Genomic DNA, 22185 nt, shown 5'->3' with positions numbered 1-22185 from the left:
CATGTATGAAGTCATGGGTTCAAGTCCTAAGTTTCATATACATAGAAAAAGCCAGAAGTGGTACTGTGGCTCAAGTGGTAGCCTTGAGCGAAAGAAGCTCAGGGACAGTGCCCAGGCCTGAGTTCAAGCCCCATGAATGGCAAAAACAAAACCAAAAAAAACAAGAACAAAAACAAATACAAAACAAATAGAGGTATTGACTGAGATAGAGTTTTGCAAATTTTTGCTTAGGCTGGTATTAAATTTCCCAATTTCTGCTACCTAAGTGAGCCACTAGTGCCAGCCTTAAAACAAATTATTTGCATGGTAACTGTACAAAATAATGAGTTTCAACACAATGTTTTCATAACTAATGTATCTTTTAAAAAATGAAATTAAGTTGGATGCTAGGAGTTCACACTTATAATCTTACTACTCTGGTGACTGAGATGTATGGATCACAGTTCAAAGCCTACCTAGGCAGGAAAAGTCTATGAGACTTTTTTTTTTTTTTTGCTAGAACCTGAGCATAGGTTCTGTCCATAAGCCCTTTTGCTCAAGGCTAGCACTCTAACATCTGAGCCACAGCACCACTTCCAGCTTTTTCTGTGATTAACTGGAGATAAAGAGTCTCAAGAACTTTGCTGCGAGGGCTGGCTTTGAACCCCGATCCTCAGATCTCAGCTTACTGAGTAGCTGAGATTATAGGCATGAGCCACTAGAACTCTGCTCTGTGAGATTCTTATCTCTCAGACCCTGAGTTCAAGATCATGGACCAGCAACAAATGCATAAATCAATCAATCAAGGACCAGACATAAGGTTCACATCTTAAACTCCAGCTACTGAGGAGACAGAGATCATAAGGATCAGTTATGGGCCAAAACATTAGCAAAAAGATTATTAACAAGATCTCAGCTCAACACTAAAAAACCTAACTTCAACCAAAAAGCTGAACCTGGTGGTGTACACCTATAATTCCAGCTACTTAGGTAACATAAGAAAGTGACTCAGTCTGAGGCTGGTTCTAAACAAGACTGTGATACCTGTCTGAAAACTAACAGAGGCAAGAAGGATTATAGGGTGATTCAAGATTATTTTGAAAGACACAATCACAGAAATGAAGAACACTATAGGACATAGGACGCATGGCCCATTGAGGAAAGAAGAAGGTCTCTGAAAAGTTGTTTTTTTTGCCAGTCCTGGGCTTGAGCTCAGGGCCTGAGCACTGTCCTTGGACTTTCTCAAGGCTAGAGCTCTACCACTTGAGCCTCAGCACCACTTCCAGCTTTTTTTTTTTTTTTGTATGTATGTGGTACCAAGGAATCGAACCCGGGTCTTCGCGCATGCTAGGCAAGCACTTTAACCACTAGGCCAAACTCCCGGCCCCTGAAAAGTTGTTTTGTTCAAAGTTAACTTAAAAATGTAGACTTCCTTTCAGTAAATACACTTACTATGACAAAGGCAAAATAAACATTCGTGGGCTTGAAGAACACATTTCAGAACTTAACAAGGCAAGATGAGGTGAACTGCATTATGTTTGCACGGCTTGGTATTTAAACAACAATATGAACTTTTTTAATGTTTTTTTTTTGCCATTAATTCTCTAAAACTCTGCATAAACCTTAATGAGGCATGAATTATATGTTTATGCTTTAACAAGTTTCCAAACATAAAGATGTGCCCAACAGGATGACAGTCCACCCACTATAGACAACCTTTAAAGGCCCAGCATGACTAACACCTGGGAGACAAGAGTTAGAAAATTCATGGGTTCAAAGTCAATAGCCTAGCAACATGCTATCTCAAAACATGAAGCTCCAATAGTTTTAATAACGTCCATGCTAGGTTTGTCCTGTCTTCCGAAGGCACAAGAAAAAAAATATGGTTGATGTTAGAAGGTACTTGTTTTTACCATACTGGTTTCATGTTTGAATGGCAATAGAAGAATATAAAATGGAAATGATGTTTACTTTGCTTCTGACAAATAGAACTAAAACTCAGTATTTCCAAAGGCCTCACAGACGTATTTTAATATGACAGAAGGCAAAAGCAGCTGGGCATTGGTGGCTCATGCCTATAATCCTAGCTATTCAGGAGGCTGAGATCTGAGGACCACGATTCCCCAGCAGGAAAGCCTGTGAGACTCATTGTCAATTAACCACCGAAGCTGTGGATCAAGTGGCAGAGTACAAGCCTTGAACAAAGGGGCTTAGCGATAGCACCCAGACTGTGAGCTCAAGCCCCAGGTTTAGCACAAAAAAGAGAAAAGAAAAGAAAAAAAGAATGGTTAAGTAGACAATATGAAGACTGTAAAAGAACTATTTTTTTTTTTTGGTGGGTCATGGGGCTGGAGCCTGCCTGGGCTGTGTCCCTAAACACTTCAGCTCAAGGCTACCAGGTCCTTTAGTATTGAGATAGCTTTGAACCTTGATCCTCAGATCTAAGTGTCCTGAGTAGCTAGGATTATAGGTGAGCCACCTTGCCCGGTTAAAGGACTTTTTTTTTTTTTTCTTTGCCAGTCCTGGGCTTGAGCTCAGGGCATAAGCACTGTCCTTGGACTTTCTCAAGGCTAGAGCTCTACCACTTGAGCCATCACTTCTGGCTTTTTTCTATGTATGTGGTACCAAGGAATCAAACCTGCGTCTTCATGCATGCTAGGCAAGCATTCTACCACTAGGCCAAACTCCCAGCCCCCCAAACAAGACTATTTTTATATGTAGGCCATATATACATGTTTTCTATGGGACTACTCAAGTCCTTTGTTAAAGCTAAAAGGATTTTTACAGTGGACAGTAAAGTTTTGAAATGTTCTTTAACTAATTTAATTTTTAAGAGATGGACCAATGAACATGTATTTAAATAAAAGTAGGTGGTCATTTTAATAATCCTTTAAAAAAACTATAAACATTTTAAATGATATAAAAGTATCATATAAAAGTCCTTAAAGTTATTTCAATGTACACAGTAAGATACATACAATGTTTCAATTATTAAAAACAACAACAACAACAAAAAAAAACTAGACATCCTGGAAAGAAAAAAAAAATTGATGCTATCCTCTTGTTCCACAAAGGAATTGTGATATTTATAAGTACCGCATACAACCATTTGTCTAAGTCACATTATGACTATAACCCTGGGTCCTTACTTTGTACCACTTAAATTGTAACTGCTTCAACCATTTAACCATGCTCACCTTATGAGTTCAATAACAGGATCCCACAGAGCACTGAAGTTGACATATAACATGCCTAACAAATAACGAAGTGGGACCTGAAATTATAAGACAGACAGTTTCTTATTAATGGATGGTAAGTTTCAATAGAAAAAAAACCAGACATGCTCTATCACTTGAGTCATGCCTCCAGCCCTTTTTGATTTGGCACTCTCTCCTCTCTTTTCCTTCCTTCCCTCTCTCCTTCCCTCCCTCCCTCTCTCTCTCCCTTCTTCCTCCTTCCTCCCAATCCCCCCAACGCCCTGCCCCTGTCTCTCTAGCTGTATAAAGGAGCTGTCGGGACAGTTTATGGATAAAATGCAACTTGATCAACGTTACCCCTTCATCATTCTCCCCACCCACCCCAATCCTCCCAGTCAATGAATTGCTTTGTTTTTATTTTGTGGGGCTTGGGGCTGGATCTCTCTAAGAGCTCTTCAGCTCAAGGCTATTGCTCTACCCCTGGGCCTGGGCACTGTTGCTGAGTTCTTCAGCTCAAGGATACCATCCTACCCTTAAGCCAAGCCCCACTTCCAATTTTCTAGAGGTTAATTGGAGATAAGAGTCTCAGCTTCTTTGGTGCCTGGGCTGGCTGTGAACCTTGATCATCAGATCTCTGCCTCCTGAGTAGCTAGGATTACAGGTGTGAGCCACCACACCTAGCTTGAATTTAATTGTGTAGGATAGGCATTGAATCTCATGACTACATTCCTTCCCCACCCCCAACTGCTTTGCTTATTTTTGAAACAGTGTGTCATTCATGACTGGGTTGGCCAGCACCACAATCCCATTTATGTTTCCTCTATAGCAGGGATGACAGGTTATGTGACACTAAGTCCAAGTCTATTTTTTGCCCAGGCTGGCCTCCAACTGAGATCTTCTTAGTCTCTGCCTCTGGAGCAGACAGGATTATGTGCATCTGGTTTTTTAATCCCCTTTTAGAATAATACTCATTATTACCAACAGCTCCCTATATTAGGTGGCATCGTCTAGAAGGGCAATCATATTATTACTCTGGGATGCTGATATATATATAATAGTAATTTCTTTTTCAAATAAATGTCATAAAAGATGATTATGAAGTTGGTAGAGAGAATTTCTCTGACTGAAACGTAGAAACTAGGTTCTTATAACACAATCACTCAGTTATAGGTAATCAATGTTTGCTGAAAGATTAACTTTAGGGTAGGTCAAGGTGGTACCGTGTCTATAATCACACAATTCTAACATTATAGACTCATGTTTATAATCTTAGCTACTCTGTAGGCAGAGATTGGGAGAATTACGGTTTCAGGCAGCCCAGGTAAAAAGTTCACATGATTATCTGAAGCAATAGCTGGGTGCAGAGGAGTACCGTATGCTGTCATCCCAGATACATGAGAGGCTAATCAGGAGAATCACAGTTTAACTCTAGCCCAGACCAAAAAGTTCTTAAGACCCCCACTTCAAGACAAAAAGCGGAGCATAACAGTATGTACCTGTTGTTTGAGAATAAAATAGGTTTTGAAGTCCATGTCAGCTTGAATAAAATATGACCCTATGTCAAAAATGACCAGACTAGAGTCGTAACTCAACTGCTGGAGGGCCGTCTAACAAGCACAAAGTCCTAAGTTCAAACCTCAGTATAGCTCGTGAACAGAATGGATAGATGGAAGGATGAAGCAGAGTGTATGAACTCCTTTAGTATATTTCCCCAGCTATGAATGAGAACAAAGGAAGCAGCAGCAGCAGCAGAAAACAGAGCACTATTCAGAGCACTGCTTTACCTCCTGTAAGGGTCCCTGAGGAAGAGCAGTCTGCACAACATCATGCCTCAGTTTCCGCAAATGCAGCAGCTTCTCCCTGTAATCACTCACAGTTGCTGGAACAAGTTCGGCCTGGCGTAATATGGCGAAGGCTGACTGGCGCTCTGACAGACCATCATCATCACCCTGTACAAACAGAGCCCAGATGAAGGTCAATAATGCGCCTCTCCATAAAGAATATAGGACTTCTTGCTGCTGTTCTTTTCAGTCGATTGTGGAGCTTGAACTCTGGGCCTGAGTGTTGTCCCTGAGCTCCTTAGCTCAAGGCTACTGCCATACCCCTGGAACCACAGCCCCACTTCCAGTTTTCTAGTGGTTAATTCAAGGTAAGAGTCTCACGGACTTTAGTGTCCAGGCTGGCTTTGAACCTTGATCCTCAGATCTCAGCCTCCTGAGTAGCCACTGTGCCTGGCTTTGCTGTTGTTTTAAATTCATTTTTCTTTGGTGCACCATTTACTTTTTGTTGTTGTTCACAGGGCTTGAACTCAAGGTCTGGGCACTTTCCCTGAGCTTTTCACTCAAGGCAGGCGCTCTACCACTTTGAGCCACAGCTCCAATTCCACTTTTCTGGTGGCTAAATGGAGATAAGAGTCTCATAGACTTCCCTGCCCAGGATGGCTTTGAACCATGATGCTCAGATGTCAGTCTCCTGAGTTGCTAGAATTACAGGTGTGAGCCATTGGCACCTGGCTACACCATTTACTTTTTGGTAGATAACTCAGATTTCAATGCTTAGCACAGAAATGAAAAGTAAGCAGAAATTTTCAAAGTGATTCAAAATGAGTGCCAACATCTAATGAAATAAAAAGGTATATATACTATGATTTTCTGAGTTCTACAAATAGTAATTTGCATTACAGAAATAAGTCCTGGTCCAGTGAGGTGGCTCACGCCTATAATCCTAGCTACTCAGGAGGCTGAGATCTGAGGATAGTGGTTTAAAGCCAGCCCAAAGACAGCCTGGGCACAAAAAGTCCATGAGTCTCTTATCTCCAATTAATCACCAGAGAACTGGAAGTGGCCTTAAGCTCAAGAACTCAGGGCCAATGCCCAGGCCCAGAAGAGTTCATGTTCCACGACTGACACTGACACACACACAAAGAAATCCTTACATTAAGTACAAAAGAAGGTTGATGAAAACTGACTATCCACCAGCAGAAAATTGGCAAAGGTATTTATTATTATTATTACTATTACTGTCAGTCCCAGGTCTTAAACTTAGGAGGTAGGCACTGTGTCCTTAAGGCCAGTGCTCTACCATAGTGCCAATTCCAGCTTTTTCTTAGTAATTTATTGGAAATAAGAATCTCATGGACTAGCCTGGACAGGCTTCAAACTGCAATCCTCAGATCTCAGCCTCCTGCATAGCTAGAATTACAGGTATGAGCCACTGGCACCGGTTATTTTTAATGGGTACTGTATTTTTAACTGTGGGATACCTCTCAAACTTCACAGGAAATGAGGTATACCCAGAGAAATCGGTACGGAAAAGTCCCATAATATCTGCACGCGAGTGTGCGCATGCACGTGTACACACACACACACACACACACACAAAACAAAACAAAACTATTCACTAATTATCTGTAGGATTTTTTTTTTGGTGCCAATCCTGGGGTTTGAACTGGGGCCTGGGTGCTATTCTTTTGCTTAAGGACAGCACTCTATCACTTGAGCCACAGCTGCCCTTCTGGGTTCTTTTTACTGGTTAAACTGGAGCCTTTTCTGCCTGGTCTGGCTTGAGCTGTGATCCTCAGATCTCAGTTTACTGAGTAGCAAGATTACAAGTGTAACCAGCATTTATCTGTAGATTTGTAATGCTGTTGTAAGAAGTGGCAATTTAAAAACCTATTAATTTTTGTTATTTATATCAGCTCTAGTTTTTGGCAAAGGTATCATTTTAGAAATTAAATATATTTGTTAAATTATATCTTTAAAAATAATTCAGTTAGGGCTGGGAGTTTGACTCAGTGGTAGAGGGCTTGCCTGGCATGCATGAAGACCTGGGCTCAATTCCTTGGTACCACATACATAGAAAAGACGGAAGTGGTGCTGTGGCTCAAGTGGTACAGCTCTAGCCTTGAGAAACCTCGAGGACAGTGCTCAGGCCCTGCCCAGGACTGACAATAATAAAAAAAAAAAGATTCAGTTAAATTACCTCCATCAGAGTTGGAAGCTGAATATCAAAATGGTTCAAGATCCTTATTGTCAAAAGACGAATCTAGACAAAGCAAAAGATACATATCAAGCTACATAGTTTAAATGGAAGAAGAAATTGATTTTAAAAAAGGTTAACACCTAAAGAGAGAACACATGCCTATTTTACTTCTTACTCATATTAAATACCAACCAACCCTTATAATACATAGGTTCATGATCAGACTAGACTGAACGGGTAAGTCTGCCCAACCACCATATTGTTTCTTTGAAGTGTGACACTGTCAGTATCTCTAAGGATGTGCAAGGAGCTGACTGGGCCTATAGTGTAATTGAAATCAGTACTTCTGTTCTCTATTTTCATAAACTTGAGCAGCAGAATCACTGAGAGGGATTATAACACTACTGAATTAGAATCTTTGGGAATAAGGACCCAGAATTTGTGATTTTATTAATCTCCCTAACCAGTTCTGCAGAAATCAATTTAATTTCTGCTTTAGGCATTATTGTCCCACATTAGCATTTTTTTTCCTTTCCTCTCCTCCCCATTTTTCTCCCCTCTCCTCTCCTCCCCTGCTTCTCCTCCCACTCTCTTTCATATTCCTGGTGCTTAAATGCATGGCAACATTCTTGTTTAGCAAGCACTCCACCACTTAAGCCACACTCCTGGACATTTTTTGTCTTCTTGTTTGTTTCTGAGACAGATTATTGTCACCTTGCTGCCTGGCCAATAGTGCATTCTGATGAAGGAGCTCTGATGACTATTAGCAGTCACACAGAAACAAAAGAAAATGCTATTACCTTGGATACTCCGGTTGAAATGTTTGTTTGTAACTTGGGAAATAATTCCATTAAAGCTTCCTCAGAAAGTGGTCCTTTGCAGCCACAAAAGGATAATCTCTGGTAATAGAGATCAGCCAACAGTAGCACCGATGGTTCTGAAGGAAATGTTCTACAACGAGATATTTATTTATTGATTTTCATCAGTCATGAGGCATGAACTCAGGGCCTGAGCGCTGTCCCTGAGCTCTTCAGCTCAAGTCTAGGGCCCTACCACTTTGAACTACAGCGCCACTTCCAGTTTTCTGGTGGTTAACTAGAGTTAAGAGTCTCATAGACTTTCATGCTGGGCTGACTTTGAACTGAGATCCTCAGATCTCAGCCTCCTAAATTGCTAGTATACAACATGAGCCACCAGCACCCCTCAAGGTATTTAAGACCTATCATACCATAAACACTATAGAAAAATCACTGCTGAGACATGCAGAAGGTGGCAGCAAGCTTACAGATGAGAAGGTCTTGAAGCTTAGCAATCCTAAGTGACATGTTCAAGCACACAACTCAATGTATGTACGGGAGAGGTAGGACTAGAACGTGAACTTGAATTCCACTGGTGACTCTCCAATCCATAGCTGCCAAAAACTGTCAGATAATAAGTAATGTTTATCATTTGTGGCATGCAGGGTCCTGAGCTAGTAACGGAAACAGGGTAAGCCCATGCCCATGACACATCAGCAGCCCAACCCTGGAGAAGCTGCTTAAGCCTCTGTGCTATCTTTGTTCAACAACAACTATTTTCTAAGTGCAATTTTTCTAAACTCTGTAGAAATAAGTCAACAAAAGACTTTTCCAAAAATTCCTGTTTTCCAGAAATTCACATCAGAAGGTAAGCAATACATAAGAGAGTGAAGTATCACTGACTGGGGCAGAGAAAGAGGGAGTACAGTGGAAAACCATTTGACATAGGGGCAGTCATAGAAAGCAGAAATTGATAGAAGTGAAGAAATGAGCTTAAATGGTGTTTGGAAGAAGTGCTGTAGACAGAATAGCAACACCAAGTCAGGGTCCGAGGTATGTTTGTCTATTGAAAGATCATCATTAGTCTGGCTGGAACTGAAATAAGCAAGAAACGGTGTCTATAGATGTCAGAAGTAGGCAGGGGTTGAGTGGTTCAGAGCCCAGAGGAACTCAGTGAGGACTCTGATTTTATTCCAAGTAAGGATATAGGGTAGATACTACTAGAGCAGAGTTTATGAGCCGTGTTGACACTGCTAAATCTGAGGCCAGAACTCTGCTGGGGACTACCCTCTGCATTTTTTGTTGCTTAGCAGAATCCCTAGCCTCTGCCCACTACATACCAGCCAAAGTCTCTCCTCCATACTCTAGAAGTAACAACTAGAACAGAACTCCAGAAGTGCTTCTGGCTGAGAAGTACTGTACTAGCTGTGGGCAATGGAGTGAATCACCAGTTGTTGATACAGCTCAGAGAACACAGGACAAGGGTGGAAATAAGGAGACTCATAAAGAGGCTAAGGCAATAATCTAGACATAGTAGCTGAGGCCAAGGTCCTATTTTGAAACTTTAGTTTCCTCATCTATAATGATAATAGCACTTTAAGGAGTTGTAAGGATTAAATAGTGTATGCAAAGTACATAGACAATGACAGGTATATAATTAGGACACAATAAGTACAATTCATTTATTATTACTGAATGCAATATATAATTCAGTTTCACTACGTAAGATTTTTTTTTTCAACTATCCCTTTTGAGAGATAATGAAGTTGAGAACAAGTAACTCATTCAAGTCAACATAACCAAGGTGGTTAAGGTAATATCAAAACCAGGCCTCTTATGAAACCTAGATGCTTGTCCAGTATACTAGCACATGACAGAATAGGGTCCTGCATTTGCAATGGAAGTTTACACTCTGCCCTCAAGAATAGATCCACTCCTAATGGGCCTCTGGAGGTAATGCTACCTGGACTTCCCCAGAGGGGAAGGATAGACAAAAGGATGAAAAAGATTAAATAAAAGGATGAAAAGTTTAAATAATCAAGAAAGGGAAATATGATTTAGGGTAAAGAGGATGAAGTAAAAGGAATCTCCTCCCCTAGGAAGTTCATTTAAAACAATTTAACCATGGAGAAATGCCAAGCTCATCCTGATATGGAAATAAAAAGACATTCTGGATTATTGCCATTAGTCTCCAAATTCGTTTCCTTAATTCCCCTATAGATTCTCAATATAGTAGCCTAAGAGATCCTGTGTAAGCTTAGGTCTCAATTGAGACACTCATTTTGCCCCAGAGAGCACCCTGATCTGAAATCTTTAGCTCATTCCTTAGTTGCTTTCAGGCTTTCCCTCAGTAAGATCTTCCCATAGAATCATCACTATTCTTAACATCTAGTCTCCCTACCTCCAGGCCCTGAATTCATTTCCTCCATGCACTTAGAACCACCTAATGTGCTATGTATTTTACTTATCCACTCTTCTTAATGTTTTCTCTCTAGAATAGCTCCACTGAGACTGTGAATTTTGCCTGTATCACTTTTTACCAAGGCCTAAAATAGGATCCAATACATGACAAAAGCATGACAAAAGCAAGCAAGTACTGTCTGAATAAATGATTGAGTAACGACATTACAAAAAAGTAAAGGCATGTGGGGTACTGGCTATGGTTCACACCTCTAATTCTAGCTACTCGAGAGACTGAGATCTGATGATCACAGTTTGAAGCCAACCTGGGCAGGAAAGTCTAATCTCTAATTATCTCTAAGTTGGAAGTGGAGCTGTGGCTCAAGTGGTAGAGTGTTAGCCTTTAGCAAAAACTCAGGGGCAGCATTCAGGTCTTGGGATCAAGCCCAAGTAAAGGCACAAAAAAAATGGGGCCTGTCTTTAGAATGGGTAAATGATTCTACTCCCAATAATGGTCCTATGGACCACCAAAACCATGGACTGGTTAAATTACAGTAATAAACTGAACTGGGTGAGCATCCAACTAAAAGATCACAGATCAAGTCTTTACAGATGCAGATCAAGTCCAAGAGAGGCAGAAAATGCAAGTACAGGAAAAAAGGTAAAACAAAGTCAAGTATGCAATGCTACAGTTAGGAAAACTGGTATTATAAACTCTTCACACTTCCCAAGCCTAATTTACACACCTAATAAAATACCCCTTTACGAAGATGACTCTCTAAAGTCTGTATCAAAATATATACTTATTCTATCAGAGGATCTAAATCAACATTAAGTTTCACTGTGTGAAACTCAGGTATACAACTAAGGCATAAAATAGATCAGAAAGATTTTTATTAGGTGCAAGAGTTCACCAAAACAGATACTTTCAATGCCTTATGTATTACTAAGTCATATGGAAAAACCATTCACTTACAATACCAAATTCTTTATGCGTTCCACAGGAACCAAGTGAAGTAGTTCAGAAGACTCCTCCAAACTTAGCAGAGTATTTACAGCTTGACAAAGAAGGAAGAAGCTTCCTAAAGGCAAGGAAAACAAAATCATATAATTTGACATCACTATTAAGCATCTCATTTATCCAACCCATGCTACTTACAGAAAGTTTTCAAGTTTATGTTTTTTAAAGAAATATGTCATATATCTGATATAAAAAAGAAGTTCCCAAATCTTATGTTTTATCTTTCTTTAGGTAAGCATGTACTCAGATATACCATTAACTTGAGAGGCAACAAACAAAGCACAAGTAAAATACCTCTTATTCAAAACTCTGAGGTCTGAAATGTTAGAGCAGTATTATAATGCTCAAAACATTTTAGATTTTTGGAGTATTTCTGATTTCAGATTTCCAGATTAGGATTTCCAATTTGTAAAAGTTATGCCAGTATTCCAAAGAAGTATTATTTCTGATGTACTTTGTACCCACCAGCCTACAACTACAACTTGAATAAACTGGAACTTTTGATGAATGTAAACTGAACTATAAAATTGATGTTGACATGGTTCTCCAATTCATAAGTCACATCACAAATAGCCATGACTATTAAATAATGTTAATGTACACATAATTAGTAAGAATTAAGTACTCATTTAATCTGTAGCCCAAGGATCACCAAATTCTGTTAGGCTGCCTGGTTCTATTTTTTTTTGAGACTGGGTTCCATGTCTTTGAGACTGTCCTTGAACACTTGATCTTCCTAATTCTGACTCTCCATTACTAGGACTACAGGCTTAGCCTACCATGCTAGGATGGCCTGAAAGCTAAAAACATTTTTATTTTTATTTTGTATTTAAAAAAAAATTATTTTAAAGAATTAAGTCTTTTTTAAAAAAGAAGAGGATGTGACAAAGGCATACTATTCTAGACTAAACTCTGTTCTAGACTAAACCAGTGCCATCCAGAATTTTCTGCAATGGCAAAAATCCTTGTGCTGAAATACAGCCAATCCTGGCAAAAGTCAAACGTGGCCACTGAATGCTTGAAATGTGGGAATCTAACTTTATTCTGTCGACTTTGTACCTAATAGCCATTTAGGTAAATAAAAGACTGCTACTTGTGTTAGAAGAAAATTCTGTGTTATGGTAAGACAAAGTATCTGCATTTAAGTTGCCGTGCTTGAGGCGGGACAGCCTAATTCTGCTTGCAAGAAGAGGAAGAGCCTGGAGATACTGTGTTTTCTACAGCTGGGCACATGAGTTAGTGAAATCACTAAATAGCCAAGCCACAGAAAAGTCCCCAGGTAGCCAGGCATGGATGCTCACATCAGTAATCCTACCTACTCAGGAGCCTGAGACCTGAGGATCAAGGTTCAAATTCAGCCTGGACACTAAAGGACCTGAGACTCTTATCTCTTATTAACCTCTAGAAAACAGGAAGTGGGGCTTGGCTCTAGGATAGGGTGGTAGCCTTGAGTTGAAGCCCTTAGGAACAGTGTCCAGGCAGAGTTCAAGCCCCATGACCCACAAAAAGAAGAAGAAGAAGAAAGAGAAGGAGAAGAAGGAGAAGGAGAAGGAGAAGGAGAAGAAGAGGAAGAAAAGTCTCCAAGTACAGGGAACATGTGTGCAAGGCCAGATGATCGTAAAGCATTAAAGCATGTCTCTTAGGCCTGGGGCCTAAGACATATCCCAAGAGTAGGGTGGGAATGGGAGATGACTGGGATTCAGAAATGAGTGGTCTTGATGCTATGACATCCTGTTGGTACTAGACTTCCCATCTGTCCATGCTTCCTTGACTGGATCACAACAGTATGAGCTATCAGAAAAAATAGGCCTCGCTTCTTATTCTCATTTGTTTTTTTTTTTTCCCTGCATTTCTTGTGACGGAGTTATATCAGGACATAATGTTAGTATTCTCTAACAATAATACTGTCCTCTGGTATTAGACTCTGGGTGTGTCTGGAAAGATAGAGAACAAGCAGTGATTGAAACTGACCTTTTCCAAAGGTCCCTCTGTCAATAGCCATGAAGAGCGACTCTATGAAGCATGTCACTAGAGGTATCACCTTCTCCTTCTCAAGAGGTCTGTCCATGAAATGAGAAGAAAAGGAAAAAAAGTTCATATTGCTACTCAAAGGCTCTGTCACAGAATGGCCAAGATATTTTCACCAAGATGTTAAGAACTTTGAAAACTAAACACAGTTTATTTCTTACCTAATGTGAGGCAATACTACAAGGGTTGCCCAGGATTGTGAGAGGTAAGTCGTGTCTTTACTAGGGGGGAGTTGAATTACAGTTAAGAGATGGTTCAGCACTGAATACTGTTCCTTTCTTCCCTCAGCTCTAGTCTTCCTCTGCCTTAAGTAGGATCTGAAATATGAAAAGATGAACACATGTTTAAAATAGGAGAGAACATAATTGTTCTTGTCCTCTGAAGTCTGAAATGAGTGGCTCCTTTCTACCATGGCGCCTCAGAAGAGGAAGGAAATTAGTGGTGGCTAAATACAAATACTTGAGTCATATACTGACAAACACATAGGCTCTGCTTCCTTCTATTTTTATTTTTATTTACCACATAACAAACCAAGCCTTTCTAGTTTTGGGCATTATTTTTCAATTCCTTTTTTTTTTTTTTTTTTTTTTTTTTTTTTTGCTGTTGAGAGAACTGGATAGGTAATTCACATCATCCCTTTTGCTTCTGACACCAGTTTTACTACTTCTCAACTTTAGACTGAAGCTAGGTGTGGTGGCTCATGCCTGTAATCCTAGCTACTCAGGAGGCTGAGATCTGAGAATTACAGTACAAAGCCAGCTTGGGCAGGAGACTGACGTCATGAAGTTACTATGGTGAAGGAGACAAGTATCACTAAAATGATTATGAAGTTGGTTAGCCAGATAAATGATTAGTCATGATACTTTCTGACATGACACTGATTTGGGTTATTTGTTACTTTTTACCATTCTTACTAGCCTTTTTATTCTTGCCAGTACACTACGCCTCAGTTCTACCTATAAGACAGAAATCTCATTAAGAAAAGCCATAGAATCAATAAGATTTTTTTTTTTTTTTTTTTTTTACCAGTCCTGGGCTTGAGCTCAGGGCCTGAGCACTGTCCTTGGACTTTCTCAAGGCTAGAGCCTCAGCACCACTTCTGGCTTTTTTCTATGTATGTGGTGCCGAGGAATCGAACCCGGGTCTTCATACATGCTAGGCAAGCACTTTAACCACTAGGCCAAACTCCCGGCCCCCAGAATCAATAAGATTTTATAATTAGTTCCTGTGTTCAATTTGCTAGCTTATTATGCAATAGAAGCAAATTAGAATTTGATACTTATTCCCTTTTTTGATACTAAATTTAATTTAAAAAATCATATTCTCTTTTGTTTTATACTTATCACTAAATGTTTGGAAACGATAGATGACTAAGTTAATATAAATGTCAATTCCTTAAAGTCACATCTTGAGTACAGTCTTCTAGGCAGTAACCATGCCTCTACAGCCTGTAAATATCATATAGACAGAATGGGATGCTTTAAAAAAAAGAAAAAAGCCAGGCGCCAGTGGCTCATGCCTGTAATCCTAGCTACTCAGGAGGCTGAGTTCTGAGAATCGAGGTTCCGGGCACAAAGGTCCATGAGACTCTTATCTCTAATTAGCCATCAGAAAAGTGGAAGTGGTGCTGTGGCTCAAGTGGTAGAATGCTAGCCTTGTGCTGAAAAGCTCAGGGGCAGCACATAGGCCCAGAGTTCAAGCCCCATGACCGATAAAAAAAATAAAATTGTAATAATGGCAATGGGAGGTCTGTTATTGACTCTCATCAGCACCATGGCTTTAGCTCCTTGAGGCAATCCTCCAAGACAGCTTCACCCCCTTCCACAGGACCCAAAGTTTTGGCTACATAAAAGGAATGTATTTGTTGAAGATTGGCAGGTGTTGCAAAATCAAGATAGAATAATGGAATAACAGAAGTTATTCATTATTAGAGCCCAGTCACTTAAAACAGCAACAAGACTGCTGGCATAGTTTCATAAATAAGCTTCTCTGCTGGTGTGAAGATGTCAGCAGGTGTTAAGGATATGAAGTCACCCCAAATCTCATATGATCCCCAAGAACTGCAATCTCAGAGTCAACAGCTATGGAGGACATTAACTCTCACCTCCGTAAATGCAGAGCAGCTTCATAAACTCAAGGAACATACATTTATCACTCATTTTTCCTACTCACTACTCTCATAGCCAAGCACAAATACAGAAACAGGTCTAAATAACTAAAAAGATTAAAATAAGTATATAAACAAGGAAATGAGGAAGTGGTGCTGTGGCTCAAAGCAGTAGAGTGCTAGCCTTGAGCAAAAGAAGCTCAGGGACAGTGCAAAAGCCAAGTTCAAGCCCCAAAACAGGCCAAAAAAAAAAAAAAAAAAAGAAATAACCTTTTCAGTCCTCTCAGGACATGTGGATATTCACTTGACCTGAATCTCAAACCTTAAACAAAATGAACTCAAAACAGGTTATAGACTTAAATGTAAAATATAAAACAATGCATCTTTTAGAAAAAAAAAAAACAACAATAGCAGAAAATCATTGGGACCTAACAATAGGATAGAGTTCTCTCACTTGACATCAAAATTATCACTGCTGAGGGGATCAGGAGTTTGGTCTAGTGCTAAGAGTGCTTGCCTAGCATGCACAAAGACCCAGGTTCGATTCCTTGGTACCGCTTACATAGAAAAAGCCAGAAGTGGAACTAAGGCTCAAGTGGTAGAGCATTAGGCTTTAAGAAAGCCTAAGGACAGTGCTCAGACCTTGAGTTCAAATCCTGGAACTAGCAAAAAAAAAATATATATATATATATATATATATGTATATATTACTGAAGAAAGGAAAATTTTGATTAGCTGCTCTCATCCAAATATATTTAAAACAATTTTTTAACTTTTTTTTTTTTTAAGGGAATGAATCTTGGCCCTCACACCTGCTAGGCAATGCTCTAGCACCTGAGTCATGACCCAGTTCTTTTGTTTTGTATTTTATTTTTGAGAAAGGTTCTCACAAACTTCTAAAACTGCAATATGTCTATGCAAGACATTAGTAATGGAGGAAACTGGATGAAGGGGACCTGGAACTTCTCTGTGCTTTTTCTTGCAACTCCATAAAACCTATAGTTACCTTAAAACAGTAAACATTAGTAGTTATTATTCTCTCTCTAACCTCCTTCCTGGTAAAACCAAAATTAACAGATTGTCCATGTTTTTCTATGTTTACTTACATATTTGTGTTAATTTTGCAAAATGGGATATTACATGCCTTATAGATAAAATTCTTTTTTTTTTCATGTAACACCTTATCGTGGACATCAATTCACTTAGTATATATGATCTTCATTTCTACAGGATTCTTAATGAAGATTATTTAAATGGGCAATCTTACCAATACCACAGAGACATGATTAGAACTCACCCCACGGTCTGTTGGGAGAAAACCAGAGGATACTTTTCAATTACCATGCAGCCAGAGGTGGGAGGCGCTGCCTTATCAAGAATTAGCTTGGCTAACATGGCCAGTGCTTCATCTTTGGCCCCAGCATCACCAACAGAGAAGCAACTCTCAATGTACGAAAGAAAGGTTGGCAGAAAAAACTGAAGACAAGAAAGAAAATCACACTTATTAGCAGATGTAACTTCCATTAATACTTAATATAAAGAATTATAACACTAGAATGAGGATAAAGACACTGTATAAAAGGAAATGTATTCATTACCTGACACATGTAATTCTAATCGCTCTGTACATCATCTCTATAATAGCAATAAAGTAAATTAAAAAAAATTATAACACTTAATAAACAAAAGAGTGGTGGCTCACACCTGTAACCCTAGCTACTCAGGAGGCTTAGAACTGAGGATCAAGGTTCAAAGCCAGCCTGGGCACAAAAGGACCTGAGACTCTTATCTCCAACCTCTAGAAAAACCAGAAGTGGGGCTTGGCTCAAGGGTAGGGGGGTAGCCTTGAGCTGAGGAGCTCAGGGACAACACCCAGGCTGAGTTCAAGCCCCATGACCCACAAAAAAAAAAAAAAAAAAAAAAAACATTCCCAGCAAGAATCAGTGTGGCTAATGTTCAAGTTAGTACAGGAAAAATATTAGCAAGACTTCATCTCAGCAAATAAGTTGGGCATGGTAATACATTTATAATGCTGGTTATGTCGGAGGCATAAATAGGAGGATCACAGTCTGAGGCTAGCTCCAGGCAAAAAGCTAGACCCTACCTAAAAAGCAAACTAAATGCCAAAATGTGGCCAGGAGCGTAAGCCTAATGGTAGAGTACTCACTTAGCATGCACCAACTCCTGAGTTCGATTCCCCGATACCACATGCACTTAGAAAAGCCCCAAGTGGTGCTGTGGCTCAAGTAGCAGAGCACTAGTCTTCAGCAAAAAGTGTCCAAGGCAGTGCCTAGGCCCTGAGTTCAAGCCCCAGGACTGGCAAAAACAAACAAACAAATAAAAAAATGCCAAAATGCCTGTGGGTACAGCTCAAGTGGTTGTGTGCTATGAGTTCAAATCCCAGCACTGTCAAAAAGATTTCATACACAAACGGTCAGAAATCATAATGGCCATAAAGCTCTCCATAAAATCTAGAAGTCAAAGTGCAATATCCTAAAAACTGTAGGGAAAAATAAGTCAGAATCTAGAATTCTGTATCTGGTCTGCTCTCAATACACTGTAGGAGAAAATGATGACATTTTCAGATGTACTAAATCTAAAAACTTTACCTCCATTTACTCTTTCCAGAACATATGAAACACACATTCCACAGAAATAAGAGAGCCAGCTATAAGAAGAGGGAAAAAGAGCCAGAAAGCAGGAAAGAGGCAAAAGGACATTGTAACATGACAGCTATGCAGTGGGCTGAGCAAACGAGGCACCCAGACTGCAAGTATACTTCAGGAGGAATGTCTCCAGGAAGCAGGAGGAAGAAAATTATGCTAGTACGTTTAGCTCTCAGTTTGCCATGCATAAAGTTGTTGGTGAAAAACTCACTGAGCAGTTAATAGAAAACAATCTCTAGTTTTTAAAAGGATGAGGTAAAAGATGATGCTAGGAAAAATGAGACAATATTAAAAACAAATGGACATATAAAATACCCCTTCGTAACAAAAATGTGGTGAATATGGATTCAACCCCAACCTGTGAAATAGATGACAGCAAGAACTAAAATTCATCTGCCATAAACCAAACCTTACACACAAGGTCTAAAACTAACACATCAAGGAAAAGAAACATGGACAGATGACTTAAAAGCATATAGGTCAGTAAAGGTGCTGGTAGCTCACACCTATAATCCTTGCTACTCAGGAAGCCAAGATTTGAGAACCTGTTGAGGTGAGCCTGAGCATGAAGGTACTAAATTTAGAATACTGGACCTCACACTTGCAAGGCAGGTGCTCTATCAATTGACTAACAGCCTCAACAAATTACATTTTCTGTTTTTTAAAGACCAAAGTATACAGTACTTGCCTAGCAATCATGTCCCTGAGCTCAATCTTGAATACTATACACCAACACACCCTCCCAACCCCACACATACCTGAAAACAAACAAAACAACAACAAAAAGCAAAATAAGAAAAACCTACAAAACAAACACGGAAGAAGGAAAAGATAGTTCCTTTTTCATTTTTTTTGCAGGACTTAACCTGTGGGTCTGGGTGCTGTGACTGAGCTCTTCAGCTCAAGGCTACTGCCCCTACTCCTGGAGCCACAGCTTCACTTCCAGTTTTCTAGTGGTTAATTGGGGATAAGAGTCTCAAGATCTACGCTGGGGAGTTTGGCCTAGTGGTTAAAGTGCTTGCCTAGCATGCATGAAGACCCGGGTTCGATTCCTCGGTACCACATACATAGAAAAAAGCCGGAAGTGGTGCTGAGGCTCTAGCCTTGAGAAAGTCCAAGGACAGTGCTCAGGCCCTGAGCTCAAACCTAGGACCGGCAAAAAAAAAAAAAAAAAAGAGTCTCAAGATCTTTTTAGTAGCTTTGAACTGCGATCTTCAGATCTCAGCCTCCCAAGGAGCTAGAATTATAGGCATGAGCTACTGTGCCTGGCAGAAAAGATAGTTTCTTAAAAAAACAAACAAACAAAAAAACCCCCACCGAAGTGATAGTCTTTAAAGAACAGAAATAAACAGGGCCTAAGATATGCACAGAGGATTCTTTTGAGTCAAATGAGAATATATATTACTAAGAACTAAGAAGAGAGAAGCAGGTGACAGGTTCTCTGTTAGGTGACCACTTATGAGGACAAATGCCTGTAGGGTTCAAGAGGAGAGAGTAAAATCAAGTCGCACTCTGCTAGAAAAAGTTCTGCTTCATTCCATCACATAACTTTTTTGGAGCAATTACATTAACTGCAATCTCCATGCAATGGAGGAAACTAGTTTTTATGCTTTAAATTCACATAGAAGTTCCTTAAAATGCTTTTTTATTTTACCACCTGCTTCTACAATCAGCTCAAGTATTATTCAAAATAAAATGGCCCCTGCCTATAATTATAAATGCCTTAGAATATACAATAAAATCTCACCTATAACCTCAACTTGAAATACATTGATTACAATTTCAAGCACAAACAAAAATTCAGAATTTCAAACTTGACTATTCTATTCTACCAGGATAGATTCAGAAAACATTCCAAACATAATTTCTTCCTTACCTGTTCGAATTGCTTCATAGGAAACATAACTTCAGAAAAGTCCAAAATTAAACGTCTTTCAAATCCGCTCTTGAAAATCTGTGAAGCACAAGTGAAAATTACAGATGAAGTAAACAATATTGTCCCCATTCTCTCCCCTAAAGCAGCTAGTCAGGAAATGGTGGCACACTTCAATAGGCATTGTCCAAAGGCCACACCTCCTTCCATTCTCCAAAGAATGGAAGTGTAAAGATAGCAGGTGTAAAGAGAGCATTGCACTGACTCCAGAGCCACACCACACCTAAAAACTGCTCTGCCTTGCCCAGCTATGGAGAATTAATTACAAAAGGAGAACAGCCTGATAGTACACTAATTCATCTTTCCTCAATATCACTTCAATCCATCTCTAAATGCAATCACTAAATGCAAATCTCCTAAATGCAAATCGCATCAAATCATATCCCTGCTTACTTTTCCCAGCGCTTTCCACTACCTGAGGCTAAAACCCAATCTAACTTTTCCAGGCTGAGCAAGATTTCATAACTATTAAGCCACTTTTTCTCAAAGGCCCAGGCTGTACACATTTACGAGCACTGTTCTTTGCTATTCTCTTCTGGTTTTGTTACCCCTTTCCCTGACTGAAAGACTGGTATGGAGCCTTGAAAAACATACCAAATCTATGTCCTCTGAAAGAGCTTTCTGTGTTCTCCAATCTCGGGCAGAATAGCTATCGTTTAATATAATCTCCGATAAATTTGTTCACTCTATTAAAACTACTTGGCCAACAATAAAGACTAGAACATCTTAGGATCTACCTTCAATACCTAACTCACGTTTGCCACACAGTAAGCTACAATAAATATCTGCTGTGTAGATTAGCTTTAACTAGACTTTATTTTGCATCACTACAGCATGCAGCTCACATCTCCTTAATTTTTAATTCCAGGAGGCAAAGCATTTGTCAGGTTTCATTTGTATTCTCAACTGGTTTTACTCAACACTAAAGATATTAGTATAACAACTCAATTGATATTTGTTCTAGTAAATTACCTTTTCTATGGTTTCTTTGATGAGGGTCTCTGGCAAGGAAACATTTTCACCGAGGATCAAGGCAGAAATTATATCCAAGAGTGTTTCACGGCATGATGTAGAAAGATTTGCTGTTGTTAATGTCTGAGACAATATCTGTCAAAATACAAGGAAAAGCAAAGCACACTAAGCAATCTGCTGTTAATAAATACCCCCAAGGCAGGCGCTGGAGGTTCACACTTGTAGCTACTCAGAAAGCTCACATCTAAGGATTACAGTTCCAAAGTCATCCTGGGCAAAAGGATGACTGTTTTTAAAAAAAAAAAAAAAAAAAAAAGTCCTCTTCATCTGACTTATTTAACTGAAATCCCTTCAGATATCACCTTTAAAATAACAATAAAAATTTACACAAAACACTCACACACACAATGTCTACATCTGGCTCATGTGTAAGAGTGCTAGCTTTGATCAAAATAGTGAGCAAGAGTGTGAGGCCCTGAGTTGAAGCCCTGATACTATCATTAAAAAAAAAATAACAATAAAATAAAGAAATATTCTTAGGCATATCAAATAGGGCACTCACCTTACAAACATCAGCAGGTTTGGTTATTTTGGATCCACTTCCATGTTTCACAAGTATCACATATATGTCTAACAACCTTTTAATCTGTTCAGAACTTTCACAACAGTTGCTTTTTGTGACTTTGTTATGGAGATCCAGGAGTGATTCCTACAAAAAAAAAAAAAAAGAATGTGAAAAAGGAAATAACTAGGAAATCTCAAATTCATGTATTTATCCAATAACAAAATACTGTGTAACACAGTACAATTTTTTACATTCTTTTGCTTTAAAAGAAAAAGCCATATTTACCAGGAGCCACAGTGACAGTGTTCAGACTTACTGAGCTGAGGTCTTTGCAAGTCTTTTTTGTTTGTTTGTTTGTTTGTGGGGCTTAAACTCTGGGCCTGGGCACTATACCTGAGTTCTTCAGCTCAAGGATAGTGATCTACCACATTGAGCCACACATCATTTCCAGTTTTCTGCTGGTTAATTGCTGTTCAGAGTCTTACACACCATTTTTTTGCTTGAACTCAAGGGTCTAGGCACTATCCTTGGGCTTTCTC

The 22185-nt window shown here is 39.4% G+C and overlaps 1 protein-coding gene across 2 annotated transcripts in view; it reads right to left on the bottom strand.

Annotated features, from left to right (window-relative positions):
- Utp20 (UTP20 small subunit processome component) overlaps positions 1–22185 on the bottom strand; it is a 91753-nt gene that overhangs the window by 59131 nt on the left and 10437 nt on the right. For both annotated transcript variants that reach the window (XM_090328495.1, XM_090328496.1), the window contains exons 9-19: positions 21644–21790; positions 21082–21216; positions 20053–20130; positions 16808–16986; positions 13565–13720; positions 13347–13435; positions 11331–11436; positions 7958–8108; positions 7158–7220; positions 4961–5125; positions 3177–3253 (exon numbers count right to left, since the gene is read on the bottom strand). In XM_090328495.1, coding sequence (XP_090184621.1) covers positions 3177–3253; positions 4961–5125; positions 7158–7220; positions 7958–8108; positions 11331–11436; positions 13347–13435; positions 13565–13720; positions 16808–16986; positions 20053–20130; positions 21082–21216; positions 21644–21790 — 1346 coding nt within the window. The remainder of the gene's footprint in view (positions 1–3176; positions 3254–4960; positions 5126–7157; positions 7221–7957; positions 8109–11330; positions 11437–13346; positions 13436–13564; positions 13721–16807; positions 16987–20052; positions 20131–21081; positions 21217–21643; positions 21791–22185) is intronic.

The sequence above is a fragment of the Megascapheus bottae genome, chromosome 2 (assembly GCF_031878675.1).
Source record: "Megascapheus bottae isolate mThoBot1 chromosome 2, mThoBot2.hap1, whole genome shotgun sequence".
Taxonomy (NCBI): domain Eukaryota; kingdom Metazoa; phylum Chordata; class Mammalia; order Rodentia; family Geomyidae; genus Megascapheus; species Megascapheus bottae.
Note: the sequence above shows the minus strand (reverse complement) of the source record. Positions and strands in the feature narration are given on the sequence as shown.